Source organism: Cricetulus griseus (genome assembly GCF_003668045.3).
Source record: "Cricetulus griseus strain 17A/GY chromosome 1 unlocalized genomic scaffold, alternate assembly CriGri-PICRH-1.0 chr1_1, whole genome shotgun sequence".
Classification (NCBI taxonomy): Eukaryota; Metazoa; Chordata; class Mammalia; order Rodentia; family Cricetidae; genus Cricetulus; species Cricetulus griseus.
Window position 1 is genome coordinate 269,009,443 of NW_023276807.1, and position 15,405 is coordinate 269,024,847.

A 15,405-nucleotide genomic window follows, 5' to 3' on the forward strand; every position below is an offset into this window, starting at 1 on the left:
CATATCAAAGCTATCTACACAGCACTGCTGATTCCAGTGGATGTGGCAGTGACCAGCAACCACTCTGTACCACCCAGGTCATCACCCTAGAAGTTAACCATTGGGAGATGCTAGACAGAAAAAGAAATGAACTTGTTTCCTATGCAAGTTAGAGCTATGGAAAAAGATACAAATGAGTGAACTGTAGCTTTCACAGTGATATATGGAAAGGGTTACAACTAAGACATGCGGGCTCTGGCGCATCAGTGAGTGAAGCTAGGGACCTGTGGTGGTTTAAGTGAGATGACCTAGAGCCTCAGGCGTTTGAATGCTTGGTGCTGTTTGGGAGGTTCAGAAGAGTTTTTGTTGGAGGAAGTATGTCATTGGGGGTAGGCTTTGAGAGTTTACAGACGTGTCATTTCGAGTTTGTTCTCTCTGCTTACACTTGTGGTTCCAGATGTGAGCCTGAGACTCCTGCTGTGGTTGGTGTGTCTACTGCTTGCATCAGGACCCAGGCCTTTTGTGGGAAATGCGCCAGGGCGACGTGTGCAAGGCTGCACACTTTTCTGTGTATGTGCCATTTGCACTAAAGCATCTTACAAGGATGAAACTGAGAGAAAAAGCAAATTGGACAGGAAAACACGATTTTGGTAGGGCATTACTTTTTGCCATGAAATGCTGCAGGCTTTATCTCCAAAGAACTATTTGTCTGATTAGTAGAGACTATCTGCTAAGACCGTCTTTCCACTGTGTCATCTTGGCTTATCTACCTCCCGTCCCAATGCAGGTATTTGCCTGGTAGGACATGTTTAAAAAGTAAGAAAAATAGGTTAAGATTTTGTCTATCATCATATACTCTTTTTCAGTTTGTGTTTTCTGATGCCAAATGTACAAAGGAATGCTGGCGGCAAGAGACAGGCTGTCCCACAGGGTGGGGGGGGGGCTGGTCTGAGGAGTGCTTGGGTTTCAACCTCAGGTGTTCATAATCAGCTGTCCTATCCAGGCCTGTGCTAGATTGTTTGGGTCACATGTAGTGAAAAGCATGACATCTGGTGTGGCTCTTATGAGGTAACTTCTACTCCTGGAAGTTCTTCCTGATCAGAATCAACTTGTCTCCCAAGGGACTCTGAGTCATACCAGATAGTCTACGCTGACGGTTCATGGTGAGCATTTTGAGCCACAGTAATCAGCCCAAGCTCTGGAGGAGGTAGAAGTTTAGCTCAGGTAGGCAGGCAGGCAGCTTGGGCTACGTGGCTGACCCTGATCAAAGTGTGGGTGAATATTCTTGACTGCAATACTCTATCAGAGCTCCACTGGAGCGAGTGGAGGGTCAAGTGCTGTCTGAGAAAGACAGCTGTCAACTCCACATTTATTTTCCCTCTGCTCCTTGTCTTTTGTCGATTGTGTTTGTATTTTTTGTGGTAATAACCTATGAGCAAAACAGCTTTTATGAGTTGTGTAGGTCCCCCCAGTCAATGACTAAACTTCTATAAAGGTGTAGTCTTTGTTATCCGTGGGTCCAGGTGTGTCTTAGTCACTCTTTCTTTGCAGTGATAAAACACCACCACCCAGGGACTTGAAAAGGTTTAACTGAACTTGTGGTTCCAGAGGGTTCAAGCCTGTGATGGCAGAAGGAACTCACGGAAACAGGAACAGCTGAAAGACCACATACCCAGCCACACACAAGGGGGAGAAAGCTCACCACGGATAATGGGAGGAAGGCTGTTGAAGCCTCAGAGCCTAAGCCCATGACACACCTCCCAATCCTTCCCAAATAGTTCCACCAAGAAGGGAACAAGTCCTCCAATATATGAGCCTGTGGGGACCATTCTCATTTGAACTGTCACACGGTGTCTTAGTTTTCTTTCCAGTGCGATTATGAAGAATTACCAAATAATACTGGACAGCAATATGCTTGGAAACACGAAGGGACAAAAGCATGGTTAGCCATTTTTTATTTCTCCCTTTATTGTTACTGTTGGCTTAGGTGCCTCCACTGAGCGCTGTTTGGGTTCCATGAAGTCTGACTGCTTTCCTGCTGAGAATACAGGGAAACTGAACGTACTGGGGGCAGTAATACATGTTGGTCACCTCAAACCACTGAGGACAACTGCCCTGGACCCCACGTGTGCACATGCCACAGCAGTCTGTGCATCAGGGAGACAGACAGAGCTCACTACTCTGAGCCTCTGTGGCAAAGTGTGCCCACAAATGGACAGGCAGTGTTCTAGTTCTTTCTGCTTCTGTGATAATCACCACAACCACAGCAACGTGGGGTGGAAAGGGCTCATTTTCATCTCACATGCAGGTCAGAGTCCATCCCTGAGGAAAGGCACGGTGGGAGCTACACAGGAGCCAGGAGGTAGGAACTTTGAACTCTTCGGTAATTTCATATTTTCTTCATATTACCAATGTTTCAATCTTTATGAAAAATGTGACAGAATCAAGTTCTCTTAATTGAAAATTTTACGTATTTTCATCAAATTGAAATTATATAAAGCTATTAATCATTCTGGTTTTGAATTGACTTAAGGGTTCACACTTCTGGCATTCTTTTCTTTAAATTCCTCTTTAAAAATTACACAGAAATTTTATAAACTGGTTAAGAATAGTGAATATAATTTCAAATTCAAAATTGTAATTTGGGTAAGTACACATTTTAAAAGGCTGGCTTTGTAAAAGGAATGTTTTAAGAGCTTACAATGACGACACAGAAGTTAGTATCAAATTTAGCCGCACTGTAAAACAGCAACATGCTTACTTTAAATGTTGGCGAAAGGTAATTCTTCAGAAACCAGAACTTCACTGGTGTTTTCGTGTGCTGCAGGACGGAAAGCATCATGATCCTGTGTGAACAGGACAGGAAACCAAACACAAGGTGAGGTACGTTCTACTTTTTCAAAGGCTTTTAAATATGCAAACGTATAAATTAAGTTTTCCATTATAAATTTATGTAGAATCAACTTGAAATATTTTCAGACGTTAACGTTGCTAAAATGTGAAATCTACTGGATGTAAAAATGCTCGCAAGTAGCTAGAGTGAAGCAGTCCTGTTACTGAACTGGTGTCTGGCTCTGTCCTGTGACTGTGTGATAAATATAAGGCCTTCGGTATAAACCCACAGAGGAATGCACTGTGCACCCCAAACTCCTCCACAGGGGAGCTCTAGTGTAGGCCTCTCAGTGAAGGAGATGCAGGCAGCCTGAGAGGACTCTTTCATGTGCCAGCACCATAACGGCAATAGCATGAGGCATTCCTTGTGATCCATCCTCTTAAATTCCTTTACAAACACCCTTGGAATTCTGAATACCATCTCCTTCCCCATTGACTTCCTTCTCTGAGCATGACACTCCTTCATGAGGAAAGGAACATTTACCACACATATTTTCCCCTTATTTATCATCTTGTTACATAGAATGTGTTGTGCAACCTTACAGAAAGCCATTCTAAATCAAACCAATGAAATTTAAATGTTTAAAAATTATACATAAAAAGTAAGATGCACAGTAGTGTATACCTTGTTAATTAATATTTAAGTAAAAAGAACTTACATTAATAATACATTTGCCCCCTTACAGGTCTTTGGCGGGGCATACAAATAATACTATTGGATCTGGTGTGGCAGAAAGGTAAGAATCAAGGAAGTAATAGGAAACAAAGTTCCTTTTTTTTTTTTTTTGGTCACTCTCTCATTTTGTTGAACCCTGCACCATGTAAGTATGTAACTTTGTGAAAATACTAGAAAATACTCACTCACCGTAGAAAACGTTCATACAAATGGCCAGAAGCAACCGAAAAAATGTTTAGGATGTCATTTTCCTTTTTGTCATCTTTATGCAGGCTTTTTGCGAAGCTTGTAATAAAAGCACAGCACAGTGGATTCTTAGTCTATATATGTCAGAATAATGTGCACAAATAACAACTATTATATTAAATGAACATTTATCATGATAATTGTGAGCTATTTAATATTAAAAGTGATGATATTGTTTGAGGTTATAAGCTTTTCTTTGGACATGGAACATAATTAAAATTTCTCCATATTAATGTGGAGTAACCTTGAATTTTTGTGGATTGCAAGAGTTCTTCTGAGAACCAAGAGTGAAGTGTAGCCTGCTGTGTTCATATCTAGTACATTGGAACTAACATAGGCTGATAACAAGGAAAGAAACAGAATCCGTTAAGCCAGAGTGTTAGTAATGGAACAGCGATGATTTATGGGATTGGGGCAGGAATGTGCCCGCTGATAACGAGGTACTCCAGCACAAGTGTTATTTTAAACAGTTGGGAGGATGACCCAGTGAGGAAAGTGCTGGCTCTGCCAATGGGAGGGCTGGAGCTTGGGTCCCAATCACCATCAAACAATGGGTTTACTAGTGTTCACCTGGAACCCCAGTGCTGGAAAGACAGATACTTAGCCAGTCTAGCAAATGGTGAGCTCCAGGTTCAGTAAGACACCCTGTCTCAAAACACAAGGTGGACATAGAGGAGGACACTTGCTATTGACTGCTGTATTTGTGTCTGATGTTAGACAAGACACAAGCAAATGTTACCAATCTGTGCGCTGGGGAGATGTCTAAGTGGTCGAGAGAGACTCCAGTTCAGTCTGCAGCACCCACAATTCACAACCATGGATTATAACCTCCCCTTCTGCCCTCTGAGGCCACCCGCATACTTGTGGTGTGCACACTCATGAGCGAGTTAGAGAGAGTGAGAGAACTTGTCTCAAAAGAAAACAATGAAAAGAGGGTAAGAGCTGGAGTAGATGGAGCAGACTAAGAAAACAAGGCCCCCCAAATAAACACAAGCAAAGCTCACTCAAACTTGCAGAGACCAAGGCAGCAAGCATGAGGACTTCAGGGGTCAGTGCCAGGGCCTCTGTGTGTGTTATGACTTCCAGTTTAGTGTTTTGTGGGGACCCTGAGTGTGTGAACAGGTGGGTTCTGTTTCTCATGCCTCTCTTGGATTCTTTTCCATTTGGTTGTTTTGTTCAATTCCTATGACTAAAGGGCAAGTTGGGGATGAAAGAGTTTATTTGACTTACACTTCCACATCACAGTTCATCGTGAAAGGAAGTCAGGACAGGAACTTAAACAGGGCAGGATCCTGGAGGCAGGAGCTGATGCAGAAGCCATGGAGGGTGCTGCTTACTGGCTTGCTCCCATGGCGTCCTCAGCCTGCTTCTTACAGAACCCAGGACCATCAGCCCAGGGATGGCACCACCCACAATGAGCTGGGCCCTCCCACATTGATCACTGATCATGAAAATGCCTTACAGTTGTTTCATGGAGGCATTTCCTCAACTGAGGCTCCTTCCTCTCTGATGACACACAAAACCAGCCAGCATTCATGTTAGTTTTTGTTTTACCTTATTTTATTTTGTTAATATGTTTCTTTTTCTAATGAAAGACTGAGAGGGAGTGGATTCAGATTGAAGAGGCAGTATGGAGAAACTGGAGAGAGTACAGGGAAGGGAAATTGCAATGAGAATATGAGAAAAAATATTTTCAATAAGAGAAAAAACAAGCAACAAAGAAAACAATTTAAAAAAAACAGATAAGTATACAAAAAATATTTCAAAAAAATTCAGAGGCACCAAATTAACTTGGGATATTCTTATTGTACATAATTGGTGTTGATTAATTTTTTTATTTAATTAAAAACCCAAGTTTTATATGAGCATGTTATTTAAAGTGGCTAAGATGGGAACACTACTTATAACTTGTATGAAAACATTTTGTGGGGTAGGGAGATTCATCAGCAGTGAAGAGAACCAGGTGCTCTTACAGCAGATCCAGGTCCAGGTTTCCCTACGGCAACTCACAGCTGTTCTAACTCCATTTCCAGGGCGCCTGATACTCTCCCCTGACTTCTGCAGGCACACACACAGTGTACAGATGTATATAATCCTGAGGCAAAACACCCACGTACACACAATAATAAAGTTATTCTGGCAAGTACAAGTTATTATGATGCCAGTGTTTTTCAGGTTTTTTTTGGGGGGATTCTCTGAGAAGAGAACAGTTGCCACATTGAGAGAACTACAGTTTTTATTAACAAACACAGAGTAGGCTATTGATGAGGTGAAAACTGGGCCAAGTCCAAATGCTGGCAGTGCTTTTGAATGTAGAACAATAAAATCTATTTAGACTGCTCAGTCAACTTGCCTTAAAGTTCCTTTTCTCATCTTTGATCAAGATGACCTTTTGCTGGCTCTCATAAACTCAAAGATGTCATCTAGTTAGCTTTAACTGCCACCTTGTCACAGACCACAGTCATCTAAGAATAGAGTGCCAACCAAAAGATCAGGCCTGTGGCCTGTGGGCGTGTCGATGGGGACAGGCTTGGCTCTTGGTTAATATGAAAGGCCCACTGTTGGTGCCTTAGTCCCTGCAAGGTGGTCCTGAAAGCCAGCTAAGCAGGAACCTGGGCAAACGAGCAAATTCCTCCAGGGTCTCAGCTTCAAATTCCTGTATGAGTTCCTGCCATGACTTCCTTCAAAGATGGACTGCGATCTGGCAGTGTTAGCCAAACCCTTTCCTTCCTGAAGTCTTTGGGTATGATATTTTCACAGAAACAGAACAAAGCTAGAATATATCCACACCTGTAAAATAGCCTTCAAAGAGCTCTACAAAACGGGTCTACAACAAACAACTGTGTTTGTGTTTGCTGTCCTTTCTTCCTTCCCCCTTCTACTTATAAGCAGGTGATTTAGGGGAATGACTCTTCCTTCGTTTTCATTCTATGAGGTCCATGTGGAACAGGGCTTTCCCAGGCTTCACAGGGGATATCATATTACCAACTGTGGACAGACACAGCGCTCGGCTCCTATGGGGAATCTGTGATGGTGTGACCTGGATCAGCTATGGAACTTTTGTTGGTAGTATATGGAAAGAGGTCATTTCTATCTGTTGGACAATTAACCTGTATTTTAAAAATCTCCCTGGAAAAATGGGAGGCAAAGAAACAGTAGGATTAAGAGACGAAGGCAGTTGGCAGACCAGGCCACTCAAATGCCCAGAGTCACGCGTAGCCATGTGTTAATGGATTACACATACAGGAACCTTCCCTTCCCTTCCCTTCCTTTCCCTTCCCTTCCCTTCCCTTCCCTTCCCTTCCCTTCCCTCCCCTCCCCCCTCCCCTCCCTTTCCCTTCCCTTCCCCCCTTTTCCCCCTTTATGTGGTGCTGGAGAGGGAATCCAGAGCTTCACACCCACTAGGAAAACACCCTGCTACTGCACCCCAAACCCTAGTGCGCTTTAAAAGTTGGTGGTGTGACTCACAAACACCCTGAGATGTTGGGTGTTTCAGCCACACTGACCACCTTGTGTTTCTTCATGTAACTAGGTACCTTCACTACAACTTTGAACACCATCTTTCCTGGAGAAAAAATCCAGGCCGCACTCCACAGTCTTTCCCGAGGTCCCCCAGTTGGATACAAACCCCCACACTTTGGTTTGAACAGCATTTTATTTTTAGCATTTTATAGCTGTGTCCTTTATAAAATTATATTAATCCCTTGCCAACTTCATGCATGTAATGCCGGTTCTGACCGTTCCCCACCCCCCTTCTCTTCCTCTCACCCCATCAGCCTCTTTCCTGCAGCTTCAGGGTTTCCTCGTTGAACATTATAGTTACGTCATTAAAATAATTACTCATAATTACCTTTTAATTGACTCCCACATGCCTTTATCTTCATGTTTATCTGCAAGGATGTCTTCCATAATTTTACCTGATTTTTTCTTTACCTGGATGATGTGGCAAAGAGAGAATGTAGAATTTAACTGATTAATTATACAGTATGCCATACAAGGCAAGAAAACTTCAGAAATGTAAGAAGGCAGTTATGGGTAACAAATCCAGGTTATAGATTAGCATCATGTTATAGATTAAATCTTACACTCTTTGTACTATCAGTTCTACAGAAACACGATTTCAAAAAATATTTTGGTGCTTACTATATTGACAAATAGTGTACTTCCACTTTGGTTTGAGATTTTACCAACTTAAGACATTACTTGAGAATTATTTCTCATTCACATAGTCTAGACTCTTCATTCTTTGTAACGACAGTCTCCCTTCCTCTTCTGGGGAGGTTCTGGTGCTCTTCAGCTCTTCAACTCTGCTCTAACACTGCATCAGACTCTCCCGCACATGCTGATGAGAGGACTAATATATCTCCTCCTTCCCTCTATGCCCCAGCTTACATTTTGGTATTTGCAGGTACAAGTAATATTTCCCCAGTTCTGTAAAATACAACTATCTGTCTTGCATTTTGCTAATTCTTTCCACAAGTATATAAAAACCAGCCAGTTTAGATGTATGCCTATTTTTCACTCAGTTACAAAGCAAAATTTTTGACAACAAATTTTTAGTTGCTATTGAAGAAAGTGAAGAAGACACAGGGTATTATTAAAGCCCCGAAGAGCTGTGGCCACTCATACCTCAATTTTCAGGATCTTACTCTTGAAAGTGTCCAACACAACGATGACATCTCCCATGTCAGTTTCTGAGTCTGTTCCTTCATGCCTAACAAAGAAGAACACAAATGCCATAATTCATTCAACAATAGACTACAATTTTGATGATATAAATAATTCCTTTACAATAAATTTTTTTGTATAACATAGTCAATTTATATATACCAAAATATTATAATGAAATATTTAACTAAGGCTATTTCAATATGTATTACAATGATCTAGAGGCACTTCTTACTCTTGCTGTCTTACGACAAGGCTTTGACAACACTCAGACCTCTTAGCTGATAAACTGCACTGAGAGTTAAAAAGAGAGACAATCTCTAGACCTGAATGTTTTCAATGTTAGAGAAATTCTGCTGTTGAAACTTTCCCATCTCACTAGCATTTTCAATACCTGAAACCGGAAGGCACTGCTATGCTCAGTAACTCAACGTATGTCTATTTGTATCACTTTGATCCTATTTTATACCACACATAATGTAGTTCATTGCTTAAATTTCAAAACCATTAAATAATCACGGTAACTCACGAGCTTATGTATGATAGCTCTCTATGTACTCAGGGGTCTGTCATGAAAACTGCTTATATAATAACATTGAAGTTTGTTAGAGAGAAATAGATCAGAGGTCACGTTAATAGCTGCCTTGTCATTTTGTTATATGTTGGTATGTGTCTTAATGTTTTTCTAACAGGAGCACATGGAGATCCTGGTATGATGATGACCAACACAGATTCCCTCTGACTTCAGGTTCCCGGCTGGAGGGTGGCTTAAACTACAGCAGAAATCAGGGTCCTATGCAATAGTTGTTCACTAGGAAACCAAAAAGGTTCCAATGTGCACAACTCAAATGTCACACTTTAAAATAACCTTTAGACACTCTAGCCAAACACTGCTCACAGCTGTTGGTAACTGTTCTCTGAAGCCAAGCCAGAGCCACTGGGCCAGTTCTGTAGCAAACGGTTCTAGAGGAGACTCCTGCCCCAGGCCACAGAGATACGGTGATGAAGAACTCTTCTGTCCGGGGCACTACTTGAAGTTCTTTTTAGGTGTCACAAAACAAACATCTCTGGATGGTACAATTATTATCCTAGATGCAATCTGAGCCTTGCTGGTCTGGGCCTGCACTGAGACTGCAGCAGACCTTATCAACCATGCTAAGCAGTTATTCCCACTAGACTCAGGTACAGCCAGCAGCTCAAGGGAACAGATAAGCTAAGTAGAGAAAACAGACTTCACTAACAAGGATTTAAGGCAGGAGGAAAAGAAATTGTTCAATTAATTTATATTCTCAGTAAGGTTTGAGAAACTACTGTATGTCAGCTAAGTCTTTTACTACCACGCATCAGAAAAGAATTAGTTTAATTTGTTTTTCCTATAATTCTAAATATAAAATTTTAAATTTTTAGAGAGACTGGAAAAAACCAATCTGGCTTCTCATTTGTCTTTGAAAACACTGTCTAAAAGCAGAAAATGAAGAAGCCTTGCATCAACTATTTTTTAATTTCCTAAATGGTTTATTGGGTATGAATTTTACGAACATTACTGTATTAGCAGTAATGGCGGGGCTGGAGAGTATTGTGCCTTCTGCAGGCCGCCTGGGGAGAGCCGCTAACATAGTGACGGAACTCGTGGCCCTTCCCAAGGCCACGGCTCTTGTGGTCAGCAGACATCAGCCTGTGCTGATGGTGTAGTAATCCACTGGTTGCCAGGGTTTCTTCTGACAGCTTTGTGAAATGCATCAATGAGGATAACTTCCAAGAATCTGTATGTGGAACCTTCACCAAGCCAGTAAGAATTCAAGACTCTCAAAGCCCCAATGTGGTGTCCAGCTCTCTCCTTAGCAACAGACTGAAGGCTTCAGGGAAACCTTAGCTGGTTATGATGGGCAGGCTTGCTGTAAATTGCACACTTAGGAGCTGGGCGTTAGCAGCCACTATGGAGGACACAAATCCTGTATATGACATAACCTTGGTTGGCCAGGGTTTATCAGGCCTGCTGGGGCAGGGAGCCCTGTGCAGTGCAGAGAGCTGGTGGTTTGGCCAGCAGGACCACCTGCTGCACTCTCCCTAGCTCTTAGTATTTGTAGGCACCCATGTTGGCTCACCTGCTGGCTGTCCTCAGAGGAAAGGAAGAAGCCTTTCTCTCAGGTGTCAACTATTCTTAAGAAAACTGTAACATTAAATTCAATTCCTGGCTGTAATTTATACACAAACTTTCAGGCCACAGAGAAAGGGTAGCACACTGCTGGTGTTTATGAAAACGTGGAGAAGATGTATGTATCATGAGAATCCAGCAGATACTGCAGGAATCAGAAATGGAAACACATCTTTTCCAAAGAAACAAGTGATTTCTTTGACAATTTCAAATGGGTATACAACACATTCTGGGTTCAGCCCCATCTCCCTCGCACCTCTAACAGTATGTCCTCTCGACACCTGTCCCTTTCCCAGATTCATGAATTGAACCAGGGCCACCTGTGAGACTAGGGTTAGGACCCCCCACTGGCACCGCACAAGCAAACACTGAAGGCGATGCCCCCGACTTCCTTACAGTCGGTAGAAAATAATCCAGCAGTGTGGGGTAAGGCTCCATCCATGCCCAGCTGTTGTTGGACTCATTCTGTGGTAGACCCACAACTGCTGAGGGCTCTTTCCTGATTGCAACAGCCGGCTGTACGTGGTGGTGCGAACGAAGACTGTCCCCCATAGGCTCGTGTATTGAGTACTGGGCCCCCAGCTGGCAGTGCTGTTGGGCAGTGGGAAGTTAAGAGGCGTGGCCTAGCTCGAGGGTGCCACTCCCGGTTGGCTCTGTCCACTTTGTGTTTGGGGATGAGGAGATGGGCTCCCGGCTTTCTGCTCGAGCAGCTGCACGTGCCACTGGAAGCTGCCGTGCCTTCCCACCTTGCTGGACTTCCATGCCTCTGGAAGTATGATTCAAAACAGACTCCTCCTTCCATAAGCAGCTTTTGTCATGGTGTTTTATCAGAGCAACGGAACAACCAATAGACAACACCTCACGGCCCTCCTCCCAGTCTTCTGGCTTTACTATTCTTTTGGCCTCTTCTTCTGCTACGCTACCTGAGCCTGGGAGGAGTTAGCTTAAATCTCTCTCTCTCTCTCTCTCTCTCTCTTCTCTCCTCTCTCTCATCTCTCTCTCCCTCTCTCTCCCCTCTCTCTCTCCTTCTCTCTCTCTCTCTCTCCCCCTCTCCTCTCTCTCTCTCCTCTCTCTCTCTCTTTCTGTGTGGTTGCTCCCTAGACTCTCTTGAAGCTATAGTTCTGGCTGATAACTAGATCCTGCTGAACAGACAAATATATTTTCATGTTTTGGTGATTCTAGTGACAAGCACAGCCACTGAGACCTCATTCTAACAGGTCACTTGCATATCTTTCTGGGCTCAAAAGGTCAGCTGGTGTCATGGTGGCTCAGCTTCCTGTTTTCTTACTTTGGAATTATGGGAACCCCAGAAAGGCAGTGGCTCTTCTTCTGCCAGGTTCTCAGTTTTGTTCTATGTGCCATTCCTTGGGAGCCAGCTCTTCGACCCTTTCTAAGTGGAATCTGAATCTGGAGGGACTGGTCCTCTGCTGGTAGACACCTGAGCAGACCTCACAGTGGGCAGATACAAATGCTGAGAATACCAGATACATCTAGATTCTGGGGATGTGGGACCCCACCTGACAACAAGGCCTAGAGGCTTAATTTTGGGGTACAGATTAAAGTCTAGTGCTATGAGGGTTTTTTGGGTGTAGGCTTGCTTCGGTGGGCTTGATTTTGGGGTTCAGAGCAAAGTTGTGCTTGCTTCTTAGTACACCAAATAGAGGATTTCTCAGGGCTGTGCTGCTAACAGTTATTGTGAACCGTCCTCTCTACATTGATGCATTTATTTTTATTTGTTTCCCGATACAGTCATGTGTTAGTATCTCTCCATTGTGCATGGACAGGTGTTAAAATTCTATGGGTGGTCAAGTCCTGAAAAGTCACTTTCTGTCATCTTGCACACAACTAGATCTAATATTTGCTTTCAGGAATTTAATTGTTATGTTGACTATACTCATACATCATTGCCTAGCCCAACTGTCATCCGAGAGGCCTCACCCAGCAACTGATGGAAGCAGATGGATGCAGAGACCCACAGCCAAACATTAGGCAGAGCTCAGAGAATCCTGTGGAAGACGGGGAGTGTAGGGAAAGCTGTAGCCATGCCTACTTAGGTGCTGGCTACGGGTGTGCCTGACCACGCTTGTGAGGGCGTGGTCAGGGTGACGTAGAGCGATACTGGGATGGGACTTCGTGCTCTCTTTCAGTTTCACTTTTGGGCTTGCGTAGAGACCGCTGCCACGCCGGCTGGCTAGGTCGCTCTGTAAGTAAGGCTTTTCCCTGTTAAATACCCTTATATTTCTACCTGACTCCGTATTGGTAATTTCCCACTTTATCTGGTGTCAGAAGTGGGATATTGGAAACCTACACCCCATTTGGGACAGGCTGTGGATTCCATCGGGCAGTGGCCTAGGCCCAGAAAGCGCCCTCTCTCCACAGGTGCTCCCGGCTAGCAGCAGACCCGCTGCAGCTGAGCTGCTCAGAACCCATCCACCCAGCTCGGAGACAGTTTCTAGCTGCCTAGAGTGGAGGTAGGCCTCGGCTTTCAGCAGAGGCTTCCCCAGGCCACTGCTGCGGGAAAGTAGCATCTGTTTCAGTGGTTGTGGCCGCAAGGCCGTATACTCTCTAAGATAAGCGCAGCTGCTTTTGTGACCTCTCTCCACCGCTGCCAAATGCCTCGGAATAACTGAACGCCTGTGCTACCTGCTGGTCAAATATAGTTACTGCATCTGGAGTAGAAATCTGGTAAAAATTATGGCAGAATATTTATCATTTACTAAAATTGATAATATTTTTGCTTATTATATGAATTCACTGTTTGAGGAGGATGCTAATCTGCCAATTACTGGCCTATATGCCGTAATGGCAGTTAACTTGCTGGTACAAATAGTATTACTAGCCAGAGGACTCAGGAATAGGGATAAGGATAACCTCACCACCTACTTACAGGCAATAACAGCTTTACGCAATGAGGTTTTGGAGAACAGATTAGGTCAGACCACAATTGTGCAGCAAGTGAAACACAAATTGGATGATAAGCTTGGCTCTGTGTCCAAGGGAACCAGAAAAGCCAAGGACACTACAGGAAAACTCAGAGTCAACTAACCTGGGCTCACAGGGACTCAGAGACTGAACTGCCAGTCAGAGAGCCTACATGGGACTGACCTGGACCCTCTGCACATATGTTATATACTTGTGTAGCTTGGTCTTCTTGTGGGGCTCCTAACAGTGGGAGCAGGGGCTGTCTCTGACTCTGTTGCTTGCTTTTGGGACCCTTCTCTCCTCCTGGGCTGCCTCTCCCAGCCTTAATAGGAGAGGAGGTTCCTAGTCTCACTGCAACTTGATATGCCATGGCTGCCTGATACACATGGGAGGCCTGGCCTTGCCTGAAGAGCAAGGAGGAGGAAAAAGAAAGTTAGGGGAGTTAGGGGAGGGACTAGGAGGAAAGGAGGGAGGAAGGGAAGAATGTGATCAGGAGGGAAAAATAAATTAATTAAATTTTAAAAGTGGTTTGGATAACTCACCCAACTATATCATAAATATCTTCAGATTTTCCTTCACGTAATTTCAGTATCCATGCACCTGGGTTTGCTTTTAATTGAAAATACCCCTTTGAAGATGAAAAGGGGAAACTATTCAATTATGTGAATGAGAATATACAATTATTCATTAAAGAATATATATAAAGTAGCTAAGAAAGCATTTAGTGTGAACAAGAGAAAATTCTACAAATGAACTCCAAGGAAGGAGATTTTTACAAAAAGCTATAAGTCATATTCTAAATGAATGATTTCTCCCCCCTGTTTTGAGACAGGATTTTACCATGCCTGACTCATTCTTTCAGTTTTTAAATGTAATTAATTTATCTTCAGGGAACTAGAGTGATGGCTCAGTGGTAAAGAGCTGTTGCTGCAGACTGGAGTTTGATTCCCAGAACACATGTTGGGCAGCTCACAACCACCTACAACTCCAGCTCCCATGGGATGTGACAGCGTCATCTGCTGACTATGGACCTCCATACATGGCACACGTTCATAGAGACACATACATGTAAACAAAAATAAAATAATCTTAAGGTGATTCAATCTTGTTTTCTATTAGCTGTTCAACAATTTAAGAATAGCAATTCTTTTATCTATTAGGAAAACTTAAGGGATTTCACCAGAATGTTAAATAGCATTATTAAATATTCAGAATACTTACAAGATTGGCCATCACTATTGTGTCAACTACGGCAGGGTTGTTTTCTGTGCCCAGTGTAAACTGCAGACCCTGAGGGGGCTGTTCTGTTGTCAAATCAAAGCAGTGTCCTTCAAGGAGCAGATGCTCTAGCTCATACTCGGCTGTGGCAATCCCCCCGGTCTGTGGGGGAACACATTACTGGTTGGGTATAAAGAATCATAAGAATACATATTTTGTAATGACAAAGTGTGATCCTAAAATAAAACAATACACTTTGGTTTATGACTTCAAGTTTTTAACACATGAGCAAACTGATAATTCACCAATCCCTTAGAGAGAAAAGATCAGGGTTAATTTTTCCTTTCCTGCATAGCAGTTCTCTCCTAATTTCATGAAATATGAACCAGTAACACCGAGTAGGAAGGCCTATGTCTAGACAGGCGAGGTGTCTACGCCCAGCAATATTCAAAGGTCTCTTCAACACTTAGATGTAGTTATAAAACAACAGTTTCAACTTCCATTTTCTTCTATAGCATTCACTTCAAACTGGGCAAGAGAGTCAGGTTATCCCCTACTGGCTTTCTTGGAATTAAAAAAATTAATGTTCATTATTTAATTACCACTAGATGCCATTTATTTAAACAATCAAAAACTAACTGTTCCATGG

General features: G+C 43.1%; 1 protein-coding gene and 1 pseudogene across 2 annotated transcripts in view; both read right to left on the bottom strand.

Moving 5' to 3' along the window:
• Positions 1-15,405, bottom strand: part of Uggt2 (UDP-glucose glycoprotein glucosyltransferase 2) — a 115,415-nt gene that overhangs the window by 15,507 nt on the left and 84,503 nt on the right. Inside the window, exons 28-34 of one of the 2 annotated variants that reach the window (XM_035452924.1) lie at positions 14,760-14,918; positions 14,081-14,166; positions 8,423-8,507; positions 7,644-7,726; positions 3,737-3,832; positions 2,741-2,825; positions 1,920-2,400 (exon numbers count right to left, since the gene is read on the bottom strand). In XM_035452924.1, coding sequence (XP_035308815.1) covers positions 2,380-2,400; positions 2,741-2,825; positions 3,737-3,832; positions 7,644-7,726; positions 8,423-8,507; positions 14,081-14,166; positions 14,760-14,918 — 615 coding nt within the window. In that variant the 3' untranslated portion in view covers positions 1,920-2,379. Of the gene's footprint in view, positions 1-1,919; positions 2,401-2,740; positions 2,826-3,736; positions 3,833-7,643; positions 7,727-8,422; positions 8,508-14,080; positions 14,167-14,759; positions 14,919-15,405 lie in introns of those variants that run through there. The other variant, XM_027393922.2, reaches the window with a different exon arrangement.
• LOC107978756 lies at positions 8,535-11,168 on the bottom strand (annotated as a pseudogene).